Source organism: Hylobates moloch, unplaced genomic scaffold (assembly GCF_009828535.3).
Source record: "Hylobates moloch isolate HMO894 unplaced genomic scaffold, HMol_V3 SCAFFOLD_19, whole genome shotgun sequence".
Lineage (NCBI taxonomy): Eukaryota > Metazoa > Chordata > Mammalia > Primates > Hylobatidae > Hylobates > Hylobates moloch.
In genome coordinates, this window is record NW_026652294.1 from 26,839,309 (window position 1) to 26,862,124 (window position 22,816).

The window sequence follows — 22,816 nt, forward strand, 5'->3', positions numbered from 1 at the left end:
CTTCTATCTAGATTTGTAATCTATCAGAATTGTAATTCTTATTGTGTACAGTAGGGATTCTATCTTTTTTTAATTTCCCCTGTGGTTATGTAGTTGTTTCAGTTTCAGTATTTAAAAACCTTTGTTTCACCCTTGGCTCTGCAGGACCGCCTTGTCATAAATCATTGTCCTACAGGCATGATTCTGTTTCCTGTGCTGTATTCTCTGTCCCTGGCCTGATACTATACTCTTGTAATCATCGTGACTTTATGATCTTGGTATCCGGTAGGGCAAATTTTGAATGTTAACCAACTTTTCATATATTATCCTTCTTATATGTTGCTAGATTCAGTCAATTGCTGTATCATTATGTTCGTGCATTTATTCGGCAGGTATTTATTGAGTAGCTGGTATGTTATGTGCTGCACACTGTTCTAGCTGCTAGGGATACACCGGTTGACCAGAAAAGAGACACTGTGTGCTCCCATGAAGGTTTCAGTATGGTAGGTGGGCACACCCCGCTAGGCTTGGGGGCAGGCACTCAGGTCACCTGGGAGACTCTGTGCCCTCAGCATCTTGTGACGTGCCCTTGCTGGGTCTGTCACTTGTACTTTTTTGTGAGCTCCTTGAGAGCAAAGCACATCGTGTTTACTTCTTCGTTTTTTTTTGTTTGTTTGTTTGTTTGTTTTGGTAGTCCCTGGCACATGGTGGTACAGTGGGTATGCAGTAAGTTCTGGAGCAGGGACTTACCTTCCTACCTTCCTTTGCCTTCCCCATGCTCTTACCTGCTGAGTGTAGTCAGCCCATCCTGTTTTCCCTTCCAGCACTTTGGCTACCCTCTTCTAATATCCCACACTGCCCCTGCACCTCACAGAGACCTGCACATACTGTTCCTCTCACTGGAGTTCTCCCCTTTCTACATTTGGCCAACTCCTACTCACCTTTGAGTTTGATTTAAATATAATTTATTTAAGATAAGTCTTTCATGATCCCAACTCAAATTTAAGGCCCCCTTTTTATTGTTTCACCTTATCCTGTAATTTAACATTGTAGCTTTTATAATACTTTGTAATTATGTGTTTATTTCTCTGCAGCAAACTCTCCTGAAGGCACTGAATTGATATTTAGAGTAAACATAGGCACCATCTCTGCTCTCTCCCCCTTCCATAGTGATTGTCTTTACTTTCCATCCCTTAGTTGAAAATTGGTAAAGGGAAAATGAGGAAACTCTAAGAATCATGTCGTATTTAATGAAATCTTCAAGTGGCATCAGATGCTAGTTGGGAACAATGACTTACAAAATGCAGTAAACACATCACATATCCATGGGTGTATGGTGGCAGCTAGAAAACAGATTTGTACTGATAACTGAATTGATAGAGGTTTTTATCTATGGACAGAGGTGATGTGATCTAGCTTTTTCTGTGATACCCAGAATCTATAACCTGTCTTTGTTGATCTCAAGATAAAGACCTTGTAACAACAACAGTAATAACAGATTTGTGTGGGAGAGAGTTCAGGGAAATTCATGGGTAGGAGGTCCCAGGAATCTGTCTTCTCACCTAGACAACATTTGTACTGAATCTGATGTAACTCTTTTGGTACTCTAAAGTCCACTGAAGTCTTGCAATGTCCACAAGAAGGCTTGAATGGTAAAGTGGAGTTAACGTCTGTCAATTTCAGCTCTAGCACAGTGGCAGCTATTCCTCTTCCATCCCCAGTCCTATGGCAGCAGCTGTACACTGTTCCTAGAGCATCTTGCAAGCAGCTTGTGGGAGCCAGGTAGGGCGGGCCAAAAAGACCCTGACATGCAAATATCTGGGGTCAGTGCTCTGATGACTGATTTCAGCTTTTGATCACAGAGGTACAGACAAAGGAGTGGAGGCCGATATTGTTGCACCTACCCCCATTGTTGTAAGTCCTTCCATCTCTGGCTGAAGTGGCTTTCTGGGTATTTAAAAGGCCAACACCCTTTTTCCCTCTTCCCTTTATTTTTCTTTTGCATCTTTTGGGAACCAGGCATTAAATACTAGGATGTTGAAAAATAACTATATATACAGGGAAAATTAGAAAGTTACCGTAGATTCCCAGGGAATAGCATAGGCTCAGAGAAGACCTGAGAAGATCTTAAATTTACACCTCAGGCTTATCCTTGGCACAGAGAAAGCCTGCAACAATCCAGAAATAATAATAATAATGAACAGTAACAAAAGTAGCAAACACTTTGGCTTAGAATCTGAATTCTAGAGTTACTACATTATTAAGAGTCAGATGTCCCATTTCAAAAACAATCATAAGGCATACATAAGAAACAGGAAAGTAGGCCCATTCAAGGGGGAAAAAATGAAACAAACAGAAACCATTCTTGGATTCATCTACTATATTTTAAAACAAGTGTCTTACTAAAGTTGCTCAAGGAACTAAAGGAACATGTGTGGAAAATCAATAAAACAATATATGGACAAGCCCGGGTGCAGTGGCTCACATCAGTAATCCCAGCACCTACCAAGGCAGGTGGCTTGAGCTCAGGAGTTTGAGACCAGCCTGGTAAAATGGCAAAACCTCATCTCTACAAAAATTAGCCCCAGGCGTGGTGGTGTGCACCTGTAGTCCCAGCTACTTGGGAGGCTGAGGTGGGAGGATGTCTTGAGCCCAGGAGGTGGAGGTTGCAATGAGCTGAGATTGTGCCACTGTGCTCTAGCCTGGGGAACAGAGCCAGGCCCTGTCTCTAAATCAAAACAAAACAAAAAGCACAATATGGACAAAATGAAATGTCAACAAAGAGATAGAAGACCTGAAGATAAATCAAAGAGAAATTCTGGAGCTGAAAGTACAATACCTGAAATAAATTTACTAGAAGGATTTGAAGACAGATTTGAGCAGGCAGAAGGAAGCCAGGACAATGGAAAATATTAAGTCCAACAAGCAGAAAGAAAAAAGGTTGTAGAAAAGTGAACAGAGCCTAAGGGATACGTGGAACACCATCAAGCCAACCAACATACGCATTGTGGGAAACAAGGAAAAAGAGAGAGAAAAGGGCAGAGAGGATATCTGAAGAAATAAGGACTGAAAATTTTCCACATTTGATGGAAGTCACGAATATATACATCCAGGAAACTTGGTGAACTCCAAGTAAGATGAACTCAAGGAGACACATTATCGTCAGAGTTTTGAGTTTTGAAAGACAGAGATAAAGAGAATCTTAAAAGCAGCAAGGAAGAAGCAGTCCATCACATGCAAGAGATAATCCATAGGATTATCAGCAGTTTTCTTATTAGAAACTCTGGAGGCCCAAAGGCAGTGGGCCAAAATGTTCAAAGTGCTAAAAGAAAAAACTGTCAACTAAGAATCGTTTGTCTGTCCAAACTGTCCTTCAAACATGAGGGATAAATTAAGGCATTCACAGACGAACAAAAGCTGATGGAGTTTATTACCACTAGACCTGCCTTGCAAGAAATGCTCAAGGTAATCCTGCAGGGTGAAATGAGAAGACAACAGACAGTAACTTGATGCTATATGAAGAAATAAAGATCTCAATAGAGATAAATTCATGAGCAATATACAAGCTAGTTTATAACTTCACATTTTGTTTTCTACATATTTTAAGAGACTAATGTGTCTAAAAGGATTACTAGTTTATATTTTAGGGTACACAGTGTATAAGGTTATAATTTTTTTTATGTTAACCAAAGGGAGTAAGCAGAGCTGTAAAGGAGCAGCATTTTTGGATGTTATTGAAGTAAAACTGGCATAAATTAGAATTAGAGTATTATAACTTCAGAATGTTAAATGTAATCCCCATGGTAACCACACACACACACACACACACACACACACACACAGACACAGCTGTAGAATATACACAAAAGGAAATGAAAAAGGAACTTAAACATTTCAGTACAAAAAATAAGCTAAAAAGAAGACAGTAATGCAAGAAATAAGTTATAAGACATATGGGAAACAAATAGCAAAATGACATAAATAAGCCCTTATTGGTAATTATTTAAATGTAAATGGATCAAGCTCTGTAAGCAAAAGACAGAGATCAACAGAATGGATAAAAACACTTGATCTAACTGTACTGTCTACAAGAGATTCAGTTTAGATCCAAAGACACAAATAGGTTGAAAATAAGAGGATAGAAAAAGATAGTATAAGGAAATGGTAAGAGAGAGCAGACGTGACTAATATCAGACAAAATGATTTTAAATCAAATAAAGGTTGCAAGAGAAAAAGAAGAACATAATAAAGTTTCAATACAGTAAGAAGATATAACAGATACAAATTTGCACAGACCGATTAACAGGCCAAAATATATGAAGCAAAAACCGAAGGAAGAAATAGTTCTACAGTAATAGTTGGAAACTTCATTACCCTACTCTCAATAATGGATAGAAGAACCAGACAGAAGGTAAGTAAGGAAACAGAGGACTTAGTAAACAAACTAGATCTAACAGACATACACAGAACACTCTATCCTACAACAAGAGCGTATACATTGTTCTCAAGTGCACAGAAGACATTTTCCAGGATAGAGCATATATTAGGTAACAAATTAAGTTTCCATAGATTTTTAAAGATATCATACAGAGTATCTTTTCTGACCACAACTGGATGGTGTTAGATACCAGAAATAAAACTAAAACTGGAATATTCACAAATTTATGGAAATTAAAAAACATACCATTAACCAGTAGATCAAAGAAGAAATCACGAGGGAAATTAGAAAATACTTAGAGGTCACCTGGGTGCAGTGGCTCATACCTGTAATCCCAGCAGTTTGGGAGGCCAAAGTAGGAGGATTGCTGGAGGCCAGGAGTTCAAGACCTGCCTGGGCAACATGGTGAAGCCCCATCTCTATTAAAAATTTAAAAAAAGAAGAAAAAAAAATTTAGAGACAAATGAAAATGAAAAGACAACATAACAGAACTTATGGGACACAGCAAAAATAATGCTAAGGGGGAAATTTATAGCTATAAATCTTTACATTAAAAAATAAGAAAGTTCAAGGAACTAGATAAAGACTTAGACAAAGTAAACCCAAAGCTAGCAAAAGGAAGATAATAAATATTAGGGCAGAGATAAAACAAACTAGAGAATAGAAAAGTAATAGAGAAAATTATGAAAACAGAAGTTGGTTTTTTAAAGATAAACAAAAATTTACCAACTTTTAGCTAGGTGGACTAAGGTAAAAAGAAGACTCAAATTATCAGAAATGAAAGTGGGGACATTACTACTGATTCTACAGAAATAAAAAGGGTTGCAAGAGAGCACTGTGAACAACTGTACACCATCAGTTTGGATAATGTAGATGAAATGGACAAATTCCTAGAAGCTCAAAACCTATCATAATTAAGTCACAAAAAAAATAGAAAATATGGATAGACCTATCACTAGTAAGATAATTGAATCAGCAATGAAAAATCTCACAAAGAAAAGCCCTAAACCTGATGCCTTCACTGGTGAATTCTAGCAAACATTTCAAGGGGAACTAATACTAATCCTTCTCAAACTTTTCCAAAAAAATTGAAGAGAAGAGAACCCTTCCTAACTCATTTTATGAAGCCAGCATTACCCTGGTACAAAAGCTAGACAGAGACCCTACAAGAAAACTAAAGACCAATATCCTTTATGAACATGAATTTAACAGCATACTAAAAGAATTACACACCGTGACCAAATGGAATTTATTCCTGGAATGCAGGGGTGGTTCAACATACTGAAATTGACCAGTGTAATACACCACATTAATAGAATGAAGGGAAAGAAACACATGATCGATTCAGTTGATACAGAAAAAGCATTTGACAAAATTCAACATCTCTTCATGATAAAAAAAAAAACTCAACAAACTGGGAATATAATGAAACTACCTCAACATAATAAAAGCCATGAAAACCCAACAAGTGAAAAATCAACAGCAAACGTATTCCATGATGAAAGACTGAAAGCTTTTTCTCTAAGATCCGGGAACAAGGCAAGGATGTCCACTTTCATCACTTTTATTCAATATCTTACTAGAAGTTCTAACCAAACCAATTAAGAAAAAGAAAAGGCATCCAAATTAGAGGAAGAAGTAAAATTATCTTTTCAGATTATGTGATCTATGGAAAACCCTAAGGATTCCATCCCCCTCATACAGAAAAACCATTAAAACTCATGTTTTAATGAAGTCAGTAAAGTAGCACTATATAAAGTCAACACACAAAAATCAGTTGCATTCTATTTACTAATACTGACCTGGAATGGAAATTACAAAAGCAATTCCTTTTATAATAGCATCAAAAATAACAAAATACTTAGGAATTAACTTAAGGAGGTGAAAGATTTGTACCATGAAAACTATAAAACATTGCTGAAAGAAATTAAAGGAGACATAAGTGGGAACACATCTCATGTTCATGTGTTGAAAAACAATATTGTTAAGATGTCAGTACTGCTCAAAGCAATTACAGATTTAATGCAAGTCATGTCAGTATCCCAATGAAATTTTTTGCAGAAATAGAAAAACCCATTCCAAACTTCATATGGAATCTCAAGGGACATTGAATAGCCAAAACAATGTATAAGAAGAACAGAGCTGGAAGACTCACACTTCCTGATTTTGAAACTTATAATAAAGCTACAATAATCAAAACTGTGGTACTAACATGAAGACAGACAACTGGACTAGTGGGACAGAATAGAGAATCCAGAAATAAATCTCCACAAATGTAGTCAAATGATTGTTGAAAAGGATGACAACATCATTCAGTGGAGAAAAGGCAGTTTTTTCAGTAGACAGTGATAAGGAAGCTGGATATCCAGGTGCAAAAGAATGAAACTGAACCCTTACTTAACATCATATACAAAAATTAACTCAAAGTGGATTAAATGTAAGACTCTTAGATGAAAATACAGAGCAGAAGCTTCACATGACATTGGATTTGGCAATTATTTATTGGATGTGATACCAAAGGCACAGACAGCAAAAAGAAAAATGATAAATTGGACTACATGAAAATTTTAAAATATTTTGCATCATTCAACAGAGTGAAAGAATCATTCAACACAGTGAAAATGTAATCCACAGAACGGGAGAATATATTTGCAAATTATTTATTTGATAAGGGATAGATATCTAGAATATATAGAGAATTCATAAAACTTAACAACAATAAAACAACCTGATTCAAAAATGGACAAAAGACTGAGTACACATTTCTCCAGTAAGATATACAAATGGCCAAGAAGCACATGCAAATATACTCAGCATCACTAATCATGAGAAAAATGCAAATCAAAACCACAATGAGATACCACCTCACACCCATGAGGATAGCCACTATATAAAGCAAGAAAAAAAAACAAACAAACAAGTCTTGGCATGAATGTGGAGAAATCAGAACTCCCATGCATTACTGATGGGAATGTAAAACGATGCAGCCATTGTGGAAAACGGTTTGGCAAGTCCCCAAAAAGTTAAAGGTAGAATGACTATATATATGATTTAGCAATTCCACTTCTGGTTATATACCCGAAAGAATTGAGAGTAGTGTCTCAAAGAAGTATTTGTACACCGTGTTCCTAGCAGCATTATGTGCAGTAGCCAAAAGGTAGAAGCAACCCAGGTGTCCACCAAAGGATCAGTGGGTAAACAAAATGTGGCCTCTACATTTAATGAAATATGATTCAGCCTTAAAAGGAAGGCAGTTCTGACACACTGCAACATGGATGAACCCTGAGGACCTTACGCTTAGTGAAATAAGCCAGTCATACTGTGTCAGCTTATTTATAAGAGGTACTTAGAGTAGTCAAAATCACGGAGACAGAAAGTAGAGTGCTTGCCAGTGGTTGAGGGGAGAGAAGAAAGTGAATTACTGTTTAATGGGGACTGAGTTTCAGTTTACGAGACGAGTTGTGGAGATGGATGGTAGTGATAGACACACAATGTTGTGAATGCGTTTAACACTACCAAAGTGTACTCTTTAATATAGTTAGGATGCGAAATTTTATGTTATGTGTACTTTACCAAAGTAAAAAAAAAATCTGGAGAAAAATAAATGTAGGCAGCAACTGTACCTCAGACTTTTCCTGTATGTCTCAGATCTTCATCAGGGGCCTGAGCACAAAATAGTTTTCTAATTAATCATTCTTCAGGGTCAAAAAAAGCAAACAGTTCTGTCTGTTTAACAGTAATATCTGACATTGAGTGCCTCTTTCATGCCAGGCATTGTGATCTTATTTCGTCTTTGCATCCATCCTATGAAACAATATTTTTATCTTCATTTTATAGAGGGGGGAATTTAGGCAAATGGTTTTATAACTGGCTAGGGCCACCAGCTGTTTGGCAGCAGAACGGCAATGCAATTTGAACCTCAACTTTCTGCCCACAACACCCAAGAACGTAATCACTTTTCTGTACTATCGTTTGACATATTGAGAGATCATTTTGTCTCCCCCCTCGTTGGCGAAAGGATGTGAAGTCACATGCCTCATTGAGGAGCGTGGTGGCCTATAAGCCCACCTAGAGCCTGTGCTGGAGCTCCACTGTACCCATGGCTCTCAGGTGCACTGAGTATGTTGTGCACATGGCAAACACCCCTTTCCGTCACCTGTACCCACTACCTGTCCAAGTTCACAGGTGGAACAACTGCCTTGATAAAGTGTAAATTACCCAAAGCTGTGCGGCTTGTAAAATGGCAGAGCCGTAATTGAACCCAAGTCTGTATTATTCCAAAATTTTATTCTCGCCGTTATGGACTCCTGCTCCCTTGTTCCACTCTCCACGCAGCTGCCCACAAGAGCTTCTTAATTTTTCTACTTCAGCTCTTTCGATGAGTTCTCATTGTGTTAGAATGCAGTACAGCAAGCTCCTTACCATAGCCTAAGAATCCCTGAAAGAGCTGGCCTTGACTGACCTCTGCTTCATTTTATCCACTCTCCCTCACTCATTCTTCCCAGCCATACAAGTTTTTCTCATCAATGTTCCTCCATGTGGAGGCGCCGCGTGGCCTGCTCCCGTCTGCAGCCTCCTCCTCAGCTCTCTAGGGGTCTGGCTTCTTTTCATCCGTTGAGTTTCAGCTGTGATGTTAATTCCTCAGAGAGGCCTTTCCTAACTCCCCTCTTTCCCCAAGTTGTCCTCTTGTAATTATGCGCTGTTACCCCTTTCAGACTTTGTTTTTTGGTTTAGGGCCTGCCTCTCCAAGTGCTAGAATGTAAACGCCCCAAGGGCCGGGATTGGACTATCCTGTTAGCTGTTGTCTTACCAGTATTGAGCATTTTGCCTTCATATTTATTAAATGAATGAATAGATCGTGATTAAATTTTTGAGAGACATTCAGATGTAAGATTAACAGTTTGAATTTGTTCATATCTAAATCCCTTGCTCCAACGCCAGTCTAAATATCAAGAGGTGTATTTATAGAAAAGGGGGAAACAGTGTTAAAGTATTAAGTTTCTGTAATTCAATGAATTTTCTCCCCAAAATGAAATATTCAGTACTTCAGAAATTTTTTAGAGAGATATGCGTCAAGGGAGAGTTTTAGAACTAAGTGTCACCAGCATAACCACTTGGCTTTTAAATAGTCTAAAGTGTTATAATTAATGTTGGAGTTATTTATGTATTATACCTTTCTGCTGAAGGTTGTCCTGACTTTAAATGGATATAGTAGTGCTCTTCCCCTGATGAGGATAAATTAGAATTAGAGATCTCCTTGTTGAAAGAAATCAATCAGACTGCAGCTAACTCTTGAGTCACCTATTACTGTTAGAAGTGAAAGCAGACAGCATGAAATGAGAACCTCTCTCCTGTGTTGACTTTGCAGCATAGTAGAGTCCTTGGGAAGCGCACGCATCTGGTATCTGTCTCTGTTCACCCTGCAAGCCCTCCCCACCCTTGACCACCGACTTCCTGGGAGCTGCTTGAGGCGTCGGGGGAGGTGGGGTGAGGAGGCAGGTCAGGATGGCCATGGTAACTAATGCTAATGGAGCAAGTGCTACCAGATGCCCAGACACTGGTGTGTACAGCATAAGCGCGCTCCCTGACTCCTCAGGGCCTGCTGTGTCTTGTCTGTTCTAAATCGCCAGAAGCTCCACCCTGTTCATGTTCTTCATTTAATCCTTTCTAACTTAGAACTATTTTTGATCCTTGGCTATACTTCATTAATTTTGAAATATCAACAGTGCTAGATGAACACTAATGTCTTACAACTTAGGTGGGTTTACTTTTTCTGCTCCAAATTTTTATTTCCCTTTGAATTGTTAGCTTATTAGCTAGTTCTAAAGGTATTTTGCAGAGATAGTTACTCTGGTATCTGCAAGTTTATTTTATCACTTGGGATTTCTTTGAAGAGAAAGGGATGTATTTCATGTATCACAAAACCTACCGTTCCTTGTACTGGTTTGCAGGCATAGCTCAGAAACATGCAGTCATAGCAGCCCGGAAGAAGAACTGCTCTGCCCTGCAGAGGTCTCTCTGGATGGACTGGTCATGACAGAATACTTAGCAGCGATATGGCATCGCGATCAGGGGAGCGGACGCCGGAGCCTGACTGCCTATTTCCAAATCCACCTTGAACACATCCAGTTGCGGGACCTTGGCCATGTTCGCCTCTGTGTGTCTTAGTTTTCTCATCAGTAGAATGAGGATAGTAACGAACATCTACCGCATAGAGAGTTTGTGAGGATTGAATGCTTTCACACTTAGAACAGCCCCTGGCACATCCTGTGTCCTGGAATGTGACAACCGATGCTGTTACCTTTATTAGTTTTACTCGTGCTACTATTTTGTGAAGGTAAACTGACAATCTCATTTTCAGTCTTGGCTTATGTGAGAGACACTTAAATGTACGAGCTTCACTTGCATTGAGAGTGGCAGTGTGTTCCAGGAACAGAAATTCAGTGGGGCCAGCTTATTATGTGACCACTGATCCCAAAGATCACCAGGTACTTGGTAAACATCCTCTTTACCTGGCAGGCGAGGCCTGACACTTCCCCTGTTTCTACTGGGTTTCTATTGACTCCCATTCATAAATCCCCTATCGTTAGGACCTCCCCTGCCACCATCTGGGCAGTGAAGCTCTGCCGGTGTGCTACTGGCAGCGTCCCGGGTTGTGTGTGGAGACACTGAGCACTGTTGTTTACTTTAGAAGGTTATTGTCCCCAGAATGCTGCTCCCCCACAACTGTCTCCTGCAGCATGAAGGCTGACATTATATCGTGGCTGTAGATCCACATGCATTTATTAAATCACACCTCCCTTTCAGCCCAGATCTGACAGAACTCTGGGAGCTGCCCCCTCATAAGTAGATCAAATCCAGGCACCAACAGGCAAATATTTTAAACACTCGTACTGTAGCCAGGAGCTACAAGGACCAGTAAGATAGGAGTCTGAGCACACGGTGAACACACATTCTCTGGAGTCAGAACTCGTGCACTGTGGCCTGAATGTCTGCAGTGTGCATGGGTGTGCCAGGCACTCTGCTAACCATGCTGCGTACAGTGGCTCCTTCCGAGTCTCAGATGTGACATTGGAGTGCTGCCCCAAATCCAACTGGAACTACTTCATGGCCCCAAAACCCTTTCGTGTGGTTTAAGTTAGAAGTGGTATTGGTTGTTTCTGACCCTGAAACCTGTGTGTGATGGGGCTGCCAGACTGTGACTGCTTCGTACCACGCTTTGCTTTGAAGTGGTCAGTAAAATGATTCCAGAGCATGTCATGTACAAAATTAGTTTCATTGCCACAGGATCCTTCACCGCCAAAACCCCGTGAATGTGAGGTACCTGTGAGCGCGGCCCTCCATTGGCCACAGAAGCTTTTGGAGTGGGCAGTGTGTGCGATGATTGTGCAGGGCACAGGTCATCTTCCCATGACTTCACTGCCAGATGGATGGGCTCATGGGTCCTGCTTTGCCTAGCATGGGCGCTTGAGCTTTCACATCTGGGACTGGTGAGGGATGGAGAGTACACGCCTAACAAGGCCTGGACAGCACACTGGTGCCACAGCCCTTCGCTCAGGCCCACGGGATGCAGTGGAGGAAGTGTAAGCCTTGTAGAGAGAGAGGTTTCAGGCTTCAGAGAGGAGGCCTGTGAAGTCAGGAACATCTCCTCTCTCCCTTGACAATTTATGGAAGGTACATTGTGCCAAGCAAGGACGGTGAATGGGCCCTCGTTTCAGCATCTTTAATAAAGTACTGATTTGGGTTATGCACAGATATAAAATCTCTAGTGGACAGAGGTGTGAAATGTAGTTCTGTCAAAACTCAGCAGTGTTTTATGGGGCCTATGTACCACTTCCCTTACGGCCTAGAAGCCGAGAAGCAGCCTCAGTTTTCAGTGCAGGGGTGTTGCTGAGATGGCTTTTTCCCTCCGGAAAGACTGAAACTGCTCTTTCTTATAGTGTGTATTAAATGCAAATCTTACTCTATATTCTTCAGATTGTAACCTGTAATTTCCAAATCTGGGCCGGGCGCGGTGGCTCACGCCTGTAATCCCAGCACTGTGGGAGGCAGAGGCAGGCAGATCACGAGGTCAGGAGATCGAGACCATCCTGGCTAACACAGTGAAACCCCGTCTCTACTAAAAATACAAAATATAGCCGGGCATGGTGGCGGGTGCCTGTAGTCCCAGCTACTCGGCAGGCTGAGGCAGGAGAATGGCGTGAACCCGGGAGGCGGAGCTTGCAGTGAGCCGAGATTGCGCCACTGCACTCCAGCCTGGGCGACAGAGCGAGACTCCGTCTCAAAAAAAAAAAAAAAATTCCAAATCTGACAATTATTTCTCTGCCTTCTTTTAGTATTTTTTTTTTAACACTTTCAGTATTAGCAATTAGCCATTAATTGGTAAATTGGAGGGTGTACATATTCATGATTTTAGCTTTTATTTTTAAATGCTATTAAGGCATAACAGGCTACAAAACATAGAACAGTACATACAGCACTGCATGGAAACATTTGAAGCACAGATGTTCTGTCGTATTAAAATATAAAAAGTCAGAGGGAAATTAGATACCAGATAGACCAACAATTTAGAGAAGGAAGAGGGAGCCAAAATGGCTGGTTTGTGGTGGGTATTGCACACATAGTTTCCAGTGTCATGCAAGGAGACCCTGTGTAGAATCTGCACCATAAATTAGACTTCTACTTTAATTTTCTGAATGAGAAGAGTATGCAGTGGGACCAGTGACATAAATGAGAGTTGAGAACAGAAGATAATCATAGCAGATGAAGGTGGAAGTAAAATGAACTTTAGAAAGCAGTGAAAATATCTCTTGACATTTGAGTTTATTCTGAAAAACTTGTGGCCCCTTGCAAAAGTAAGGGGATCTTCAGATGTATCTCTGTCACAGGACCTCCATCTTGCCTGGCCCGCTCCCTCTCTCCTGCCTCCTGCCCTACTCTCCCGCACCCTGCGAGTGGGAGCTCTTCTTTTTGGAGGTGGTCCCAACAGGTAGCACAAGTCCCATGAAACTCCAGGAAGCCCGGGCTCCCTGGGCAGCACTTTGGGAAGTGTCTTTTTTTCCTCTCAGTAAGAAAGTTCTTAGAGAACAGGGCCAAGGTCAATGAGGACTCCCCCTGGGGATGCAGTGGGGTGAGATGGGGTGAGGAGGTTGCCTTTTCAGGGCCACACTCTTGGCATGTTTTCTTCTTTGGCTGACAGAAATTGGCATATTTTAAAGTATTTTGGTTTGTAGAAATATAACGCATTTTGAGAACAATTTTTATTTTATTTTATTTTATTCTATTTATTTATTTATTTATTTATTTTTATTATACTTTAGGTTTTAGGGTACATGTGCACAATGTGCAGGTTTGTTACGAGAACAATTTTTAAACTGAACTACTACTTTGCATTCTAAAATCTCTACATTTTACCATGGTCCGAGAAGATATTTGTTTAGATGTGACAAGGGATTTGTGAAGCATCTTCATCTAGGAAAACCTTTTTCTAACAGGGCAGATAATTACACAGGTTTGTAAAAGCCTGGGTGGAGTAGGCTTGCCCATGCTGACCATGCTATGTGCAGGCCAGCTCTGGGAGAGGTTCTAATTGTGCGCCCCTCCCTGCTCCACAGTGTACTTTGGAAAGCCCTGCAGCACACAAATCCCTTGCCTTCATGGGTTTGTTATCTAAAAAGAGTTTTAAAATATATATCTTGGATGCAAAAACTAAATACAGATATTACATATAATATCTGCAACTGTTATACAGATATTATAAATAAAGTCCATATATATCAGAACATCATGAAAAGTCTTTTAACACATTTAAATCATTTTAATTTACATAATGCATATTTTTTCAGTGCCAGTACTTTTTAAGGTTGGTTTATTTATTTTCTTATTTTTGAGACAGAGTCTTGCTCTGTTGCCCAGGCTGGAGTACAGTGGCGCAATCTCGGCTCACTGCAACCTCTGCCTCCCGGGTTTAAGCGATTTCTCCTGCCTCAGTCTCCCGAGTAGCTGGGACTGCAGGCGGCTTACCAGCACGCCTAGCTGATTTTTTTGTATTTTTAGTAGAGATGAGGTTTCACCATGTTGGCCAGGCTGGTCTCAAACTCCTGACCTCGTGATCCGCCTGCCTCAGCCTGCCAAAGTGTTGGGATTACTGGCGTGAGCCACTGTGCCCGGCCTATTTATTTATTAATTCAACAGATATTCATTAGGGCTTCCCATGTTCTAGGCCGGAAGTTGGCACACCTTTTCTGTGAAGGGCCACATAGTAAATATTTTGGCTCTGTAGGCCGTGCTATGTCTTGGCAGCTCCTCCACCCTGCCCTTGCAGTGTGACAGCAGCTGCCAACACAGGCAAGTGATGGGCATGGCTGTGTGCCGTAGAACCTTGTTTACGGATACTGACATTTGAACTTCAAATAATTTTCATGTGTCAGAAATCAGTATTCTTTAGATTTTTTTTCCAATCATCTAAATATATTAAAACTGTTTTTAGTTTACTGTCATAAAAAGCACAGGCCATCATTTGCTGACCCCTGTTCTTAGCAGTCTTCTAAGCACCGACAGAGCAGTGACCAGAACAGAGTTCCTGTCACCCTGGAATCTACATTTAATGATGTACAGGACTTTAAGTAGCACTGATTTTGATAGCTGGAAGAATAGTTTAGCTTGATGGAATCTGTCTCATCAGACAATTCCAGTTTTAACATTTCAGCTTACCTGACTGTACTTTAAAAGTGAGCTTGGCACATCAATCTGCTGGTCATTAATACCCTTACCGTGGATTGTTTTTCTGTATCATGCTGTTTCCCAGCCTATGTTCTTCTCCCCTGCTAATATCTTATCACCTTGCTGACAAGGCCACCCAGTTTAGTGTTGGGCCCTGTGTTGAACCAGCTGAGGCCCAGTGCAGTGCTGCCTCGGCCATTCAGCAGTACAAGGTGCTTTACTGACGCTGTGGTCTTGGTGGCCTGGGTCAAGACCCCAGAGTCCCCTGCTGAAGAGCTGGCCAGCACTATCAAGTCCCGCTCTAGTGCTGATTGCAGGGTTCTTTCAAGGCAGTTTTGCAACAAACAGGCTCATGCCTTCTATTTGTAGTAGCTATGGAAACGTTAGAAGCTCTCTTTCTAAAGCTAAGCATACAATAAAGCACTTCAGATGTTGGTGGGATTAGAGACTTTAGAAGATGTTTAATTTTCTCCCCTACTCTTTCTTCCTCTGTGTCCCTTTAGAGAGGGAACAAGAGGGCAATGTGAATATTAACTGAGACTTGCTTTAATCTCTCTCGTGACACTTCAGACTGTCTAGGTCTGCACAGGCTGCACTCTAACAAGGAGTGGCATGCATATTCATGACCCAGGGCTGTGGACCAGACACGCTTCCTAGGGCTATATTTTACAATGTTTTTATTTTCTACTCAAAATTTCTTGAAAGAAACAACTATGAAAAATTGATTTTGTGATTTTGATTAAGTCTAGAACCCAAGACAGCAGTGCTAAAATGTTCTCACTGGAAATAGGAACAGATTAGAGGGGGTTTGTGTAGTATTTGATTTACAGGTAGACAACACAAACCCCAAAATGTTGGTGCTCATTTAGAGGGGGCAGTGGAGCAAACTTCACATCTGCCTAAGAAGAATGCGTAGGGGTTCTACCTTCGTGAAGTCCGCCTTAAACTGGAAGGAAAGATGAATTTCACTTAAAATACGTAAGAGTATTAAATGTATATTTAAATGAAAAGTGTGGAGGTTTACTATTATTGGCATGGTTGTGATTTCTGATTTTCAAGGCCCTGAAAGGGAGTTGACTCCAGAGTGGTCTTGTGGCCCTATTTCTTCTCAGCCTTTCACACTTCCTTGACTTACATGTTTTTGCACTTTGGATACTAATTTTGGAAGAAGACAAAAATGCCTTTTCTGCTTTGGGCTTCAGTGCTTCCTTTGTTAGGTTGTCAGGTCAGTGTCTACTCCAAGAATCTGCTCCGTGTGAAATACTTGACTATCATATTTTGTTCCTGAAGTAGTATGCCTGAATCCTGGGGCTGCAGGGGGCTGAGCAGGACCCATCACCCCAGCTGCAACCAGTGCCCCTGTTTGAGGGAGACACCTGGCAGCCCTTCATCTCCAAGAGGGCTTTTCTTCAGTCTCATTCTTTCTGTGCTCCACTTGCCTTATATATAAAGCAGGCATTGTGTAAGTTTGTATTCTACAGAAATTAGCTACCAAACACTTTAAGGGTGGGTTGCTATTAAAATACCATGATAACAGTATTTTCACAAAACGTGATAGAAATGTTGCCCTCCAACCCCAAGATGAACATGATTAAAATCCACTCTTTGATCCCATCCACATGGGAATTCTGGTGTTTCGTTGTCATGGACCTTTTATTTATGCAGTTGAGCCTCCTTGCCTGGGTTGCATTTATATCGGTTTATTTTCATCTAATCTCTCAAACCCTAAAAAGCCCTGAGTCGGGAAACCACACCAAGAACAGGAGGCAAAAACACACCCTGTGAGTCGCTGCAGTGCCGCCATGGCCCCACCCACGTGGTGAATGAGAGATAGCATGCTTACATTTGTTCATTTAGCAAACATTTCCCAGCATCACGCTAGGGACAGAGCACAGAGAAGTGAGTACCATTGGTCTTGTTGCGAGGAGTTCACAGTACATTAGGGCATACAGAAATACAAACAAACAGTCATAGCTTACAGTTTCAATAAGGCCAGACACAGTGGCTGTAGTCCCAGCTATTCGGGAGGCTGAGGCAAGAGGATCACTTGAGCCTAGGCTTTCAAGACACAATTTCAATAAATATGTATTGAACATCCACTTTGTGCTGGGAACTAGACTCGGTGCTAGGATATCGAAGTCAATTAGATGTGGATCCTGCCCTCAAGGAGCTCACAGACTCATCAGCAGATGAGTAGAGTGCGGTGTGATGAGAACTGTTAAAAAAGAGAGAGAGAATGCACTGGAAACAGACAGCAGGTGCACCTAATCTAAGCAGGTGACGAGGGGTAGCTAACACAGGGAAGGCTTCCGGGAGACTGTGATACTTGCTGAGTCTCGAAGGCTAAGTGTGCCCCATGAGAAAGGAAGCAGCAGTGAGGGAAGCACATCCCAGGTCAGGGATTCGTGTGTGCGGAGACAGAGGGGAGGCCAGCGTTGCAACATTGCCAGAGGCTGAGAGATGAGGGTGCCTGGCAGGAGAGGTGGGTAGGGGCCGTCTGGGGGGGTCTCGCGTGCCCTGGAGTGGAGCACTTTGATAGTCCCTTTCCTCCAGAGACATCCTGCGTTTGCTGCTGGCAGTGACGGTGCTGGCACCAGACTCTTCAGTTTCTGAGCCAACCACCCCTCTGATCTCAGGAGCTCTGAATGCATTATTGGGGATTTCAGCTTTCCTACTTTAATTATATTTAAGTGAATAACCAGGACATTTCAGAAAGAAGTGTTATGCTTCTTTCATTTACCATTAGAGAGTTATGAACAAAAATTCCCCAGTCTTATACACATATTTCATGCTCCTTGAGTCAGTTCTCCTTGTAATCACTGACTCCTCCTTTTCCTACAAAAAGTGAGAAAATGAATTTGTATATTGACAATGACATCCTGGGTGTGAAATTCAAATAATTCATTGTTGAGAAATTGACGAATATGTTGGAAGTGCTTGATACCGAGGCTCATTATCTTTATTCTCTATACTGGCACAAAGTGGGGGTTCAGTGATCGTGGAAAAGAGGCAGATATTCAAATTTAGGTTCTCTGCATTTGAATATTTGAATAGGTTCTGTCTCCAGAAAAGAAATGCAGCCATATAAAGGACCTGGACTTTGTCATGAGAGAATGACAGATAAATGACAAAATAAGAACTTTTTCCCCACCATAGACAGATGACTGATTATAGAACCAGCATTAGCTGGGCACTGACAGTCCTTTTCTCTGCCATCTGGAAAAGGTCAGTCATTTATACCCACCAGTGGTTTTGATGCTAAACCTCCAAAGACCAGCAGGTCATTCACTCAGCACATGTTGGTCGATCCTTTGCTTTGTGCCAGGCTCCATGTCGAGGCCCAAGGCCCCAGGAACACACGACCGCAGCCACGGAGGAGCAGGGAGACAGACCAGGAGCTTAAGAGCTGTGAGTAGGGAAGCAAAGAGGACGCTGGGCCAGCTCACCCGGTGTGTATTGGAGGGACTAAGATGGAGCAACCTTTTTAAATACAAAACACTTCCTGAGCATACAGCTGCCTGTTTAGTACATTTCAGTTGTCTGACTTAATTGGACAGTCATTTTTACTGTTTTCTTTTGAGGCTGTTGAACTAGGGAGAGAAACTGTTGGACTCATTTTCTTTCCCAAATGCTACAGGAAAGAGCACCAGCTTTGTGAATGTTGAAGTTTTCGCCGTGTTCTCATGCCATGTTGGGGGAGCTAGAAATGTCTCAGAACTGGCCACAGCGTTGCATAGGGGCGTTCAGGGCAAGATCAGAAGACTTGGCTCTTTAGCTCTAGGGTTTGATACCTTGTGGGGACACTGACTCCCTGGTTCTGGCATTGGCAATGCCTGAATGGGAAGCATCTGATAATCATCAGGGGACAGGACTTGTTTGTCTTGATGCCTTTATCTGCTCATGAGCAGGGAGGTCTCTTTCTTTGGAAAAGTATTTGTTCCACCCTAGGTTCTTTGTTGTTCCCCCTGGATCAGGGTGCCAGGCCCAGTGGGGACACAGCCTCTCTTGGCAGTCTCTTATATATGACCCTGGATCCAACCACTGAAGACTGGTCCCTGCAGTAGTTTTTGTACAGTCCTTTATAGAACTACATATAATAGGTTAATGTTTGCATGAGGTTTACACGGCTCTTGGTGATTAAATCAAATGCCCTACTCAGTAATGTGGCGATGCTATCCCAGTTTTCGTAGGTTGTCTCTGGTCTCCTGCCAAGCGGAACGTGCCAGGTGAACACTTGGGCACAGTGAGCCCTGATGCTTTCAGGAGCCTGAGTATTCAAACTAAACACAGCAAATCCTTCAAAGGCCTTCCAGCTTCATCTTTAGAATACTGAATGCGGGAAATTCCATGGTGACTCCTAGGAAACAATTCTTGTTTCTAACTGGGCTCCCATTAAAACAAGATGTTTTTCCTGATTCTAACCTGACGTCTTTGTGACTGATTCTTTAGTGCTCCTCTTATTCTTTCCCTAGTGAGTCAGTAACATAATTATTCAACAAAGGAATGTGTGTGTGTGCACGCACACACGTTTGCCTGTGTGTGTGTTCTTGGGTTCATAAACTTCAGTTTGAGCTGCTCTAAGTCTTTGCTTCCTTGTTCATTCATTCAACAAATACTGAGTAAATATCTCTGGGTGCCAGTGGCTGGACATCACACACACATGCTGGATGTATATGTGCATATGCATGCGTTGCCTCTTTTTAATGTGTTTGCACTTTAGATGCATATTCATAGAATGCATCCTCAAGAAAACTTGTTAATTGATAGTGGGCGTTCCGTGTTTCTGTGCTCCTCTACTCCTTTTCTGATAATTCTTATGTGAAGTTATCAAACAGGAAAGTATGTTGTCACATTCCTTCACTCTGGCTCCAGTTCTGACCCAGTGGGTGATATATGCCATCCGAAACCTTACCGAAGACAACAGCCAAAACCAAGATTTGATTGCAAAGATGGAGGAACAGGGGCTGGCAGATGCATCCCTACTTAAAAAAGTGGGTTTTGAAGTTGAAAAGAAAGGCGACAAGTTGATCCTGAAATCTACTAGAGACACCCCTAAGCCAGTAAGTGCCCTCGAGGGAACTGTCTTTCCCTTTGGTTTGTAGAAAGCTGTTTCCACTTCCCCGTTGTTTCAAGCACGAGGCTCTTTGTAAGAATGTGGATGGGAGAATTGTGCCCTCTGTAGTGGTTTACCGAGGAAAGCCGTAAAGATAGCTGCAAACGGTTTTTTTGTTCTGGCTTTATGCTGCCATTTTCTTAAAAGAGATAAAATTTCAAACTCATTCTGGGTGAAAAATATGAAAGGCATATCAAAATTTATACATGGTCTAAAAGTAAGTTACTCATAGGAATTAGATTTTCTTTAAAAGATAGTTAATGTTCACTGTAGTTTAAAAAACAAAACTCCTTGAATAATATTGCATGAATTGTTTTAGGTTTCTCTAAGTTATTTGTCATTACTGACCAAAGTTCTGGGTTTTTTCCCCTTTGTCTGATGAATCTTGTGAATAGATTTGTTATATCTGCAATTTTGTTTCTTTTTTCTTCTTAGTGAATGAACTACATCCAAATACCTGAATTTTTGGAATCTGTTTCATGGATTTTTCATCTTCTACATTATGTGAAATTGCAAGTGTTTGAAGATTTATAAGTACAAATTTGGGAACTTACAAATCTTTTAGGTAGTAGAGTTTAACGTGTATAAGCTAAAAGTGAAGTAACTGAGTGTTCTCTTGTTTCTTTGCATTAATGTAACTGTGTGGTTTGCCTTTGTCCCCCTGGATAGAAAGTGCATTTGAAGAATATATTGTACTTACTGTGACAGCAGATAATAAACCAGTCTCTTGGAGGGCACAACCCTTATTTGACAAAACTTGGATGTTTGCTTGACTGTGTTTGTCCCTTCAGATGGCAAGTCAGCATCATTCTTTATATTCCTCTTCTCATTGGGTTTTCTGAACTCTGGCAGGCGGTTGAAGTAGTTTCTCACTGTGATTAATTCTAGCAATCTCTTTTCACCCCTCTGCCTTTCCAAAACATCGACAAGACTCATTTCCAGTTAATTAATTCGAGAACCCTCCCTCTTCATTTTAGGTACTGGGCTGTCTTGTCACTGAGCCCTATCCCTTTGGAATGTGGCAGGGAGCGAGGTTGGTGAGAGAACATGTGGGCACTTAACTCTTCTTGTTCCAGTTCGTCCCAGAAGTAGACATCCCAGGACCCATTCTGTGTCAAGGTGAATGCCTGTGTCCTCCCCGGCTTCATGCCTCTGTCATGGGGGAAGGAATAGCTTATGTTCTGCTCTGGTGCAGTGCCATAGATTAAAGGTTCATTTCTATCTTCTTTGATTTAAAAAGCACCAGTCTCATAAAGGTGCCATTCAGTTTTAGCCGTGTCTTCATTGGAATTGCAAAAGTACTTTTAGGGAGCAGGAGTTTATTTGACATCTAGTTATCTGTCTGTCTGTTCATCTATCTGTCTATCTGTCTGCTGTATGAGAGGTAGGACTGGATTAAATGACCACTGAACTCACTGAATCCAGATCATTCATATCATCAACAAAAGCTCTAGGGGGAGATCACGTTGTGAATGCTTAAAACATATTATCTTCTTCAACAGCCATATCGCTAAACTAATATATCCAGAGATTTTGCACAATTCATGTTGAACCTTCCAAAATAAAAACAATAAAGACCTGTCCAAAAGTTTTTACAAAAATACTGATTGCTCCCAAATAAAGTGCTTCTAAGCTTTGTGTAGACATACTTTAACTGATTTGTAAAAATAGCTTAAGCATGTTGAGAATGAAGTAAAAGTTTTCCCATGTGCTATCTAATGTACTCTGTGTAACTCTGAAGACACATCAGCTTCTAGGATTGCAGCAATTTATGAATAACATTTTTTCTCTCATTTATGACTTTCCATCAGTAAAGAAGCCATTGCAGAATTTAAAATTACACAAAGGAGTCATTCTCTCCTGGGACATAAAGAGTTAAAGCTCTGTCCTCTAAATAGAAGCCTGGCCAAAGGGAGAAAACAGTGGGAGTCCCTTTTCCCTTTTAACAAGTTTGCAATAGACACTTCTTTTTTTCCTGTCTCAATGGATGTGTGCACACCAGTGGAATCACACAAACTTGTCGGTATGAGCTATATAATAACAAACACAAATAAATAAAAGGGAGCCTTGTGAGAATACAGAATGGGGTAATGGTTATGTGTTTTCTAAGTAGGAAGTGTGGGGCTTGCATAGTGAAAACATGCTGATGACTGCATTGTGGCTGCCTTTGATTCCCTCGGATGGATTAATTCTTGAGCACAACAGCTTCCCTGTCCTCTACCGTGGACTCAGAGCTCCTGAGAACCTTGTTTTACATGCTATAGAGGATTAATCACCACCTCAATCAGTCATTTAGAAGGAAGAAAAAAGCAGGCCAGCCTTACAAAATTTGTAAAGAGACAGAATGGTCACAGCAAGTTTTGTGACCATATTATTGCTTTCAAGAGCAAGCTGACAAAGCTTTTAGCTGGCTTCACTTTAAAAGATAGAGGGGAAGGCTTCTCAGCTTGATACTGAGTCCAAGTATTTGCAGAGTGATTATTTTTTAATACTTTAACAATGGATGTGAAGATTTCAAAAATACTTATTTTTGCAATCTTAAAACAGTCTGCTGTCTGTAGCCA

General features: G+C 41.1%; 1 protein-coding gene and 1 long non-coding RNA gene across 3 annotated transcripts in view; one reads left to right on the plus strand and one right to left on the minus strand.

The window, feature by feature from the left end:
* ATXN10 (ataxin 10) overlaps positions 1 to 21,008 on the plus strand; it is a 174,671-nt gene extending 153,663 nt beyond the window's left edge. For both annotated transcript variants that reach the window (XM_058431991.1, XM_032139168.2), the window contains 2 exons: positions 20,012 to 20,199; positions 20,688 to 21,008. In XM_058431991.1, coding sequence (XP_058287974.1) covers positions 20,012 to 20,199; positions 20,688 to 20,690 — 191 coding nt within the window. In that variant the 3' untranslated portion in view covers positions 20,691 to 21,008. The remainder of the gene's footprint in view (positions 1 to 20,011; positions 20,200 to 20,687) is intronic.
* LOC131382061 (uncharacterized) lies at positions 17,040 to 19,424 on the minus strand. Its single transcript, XR_009211215.1, has 3 exons — positions 19,295 to 19,424; positions 18,384 to 18,545; positions 17,040 to 17,354 (listed from the first exon to the last, which is right to left on the minus strand). It is a non-coding gene; the product is annotated as an uncharacterized LOC131382061 (long non-coding RNA).
* Positions 21,009 to 22,816: the final 1,808 nt, after the last annotated feature.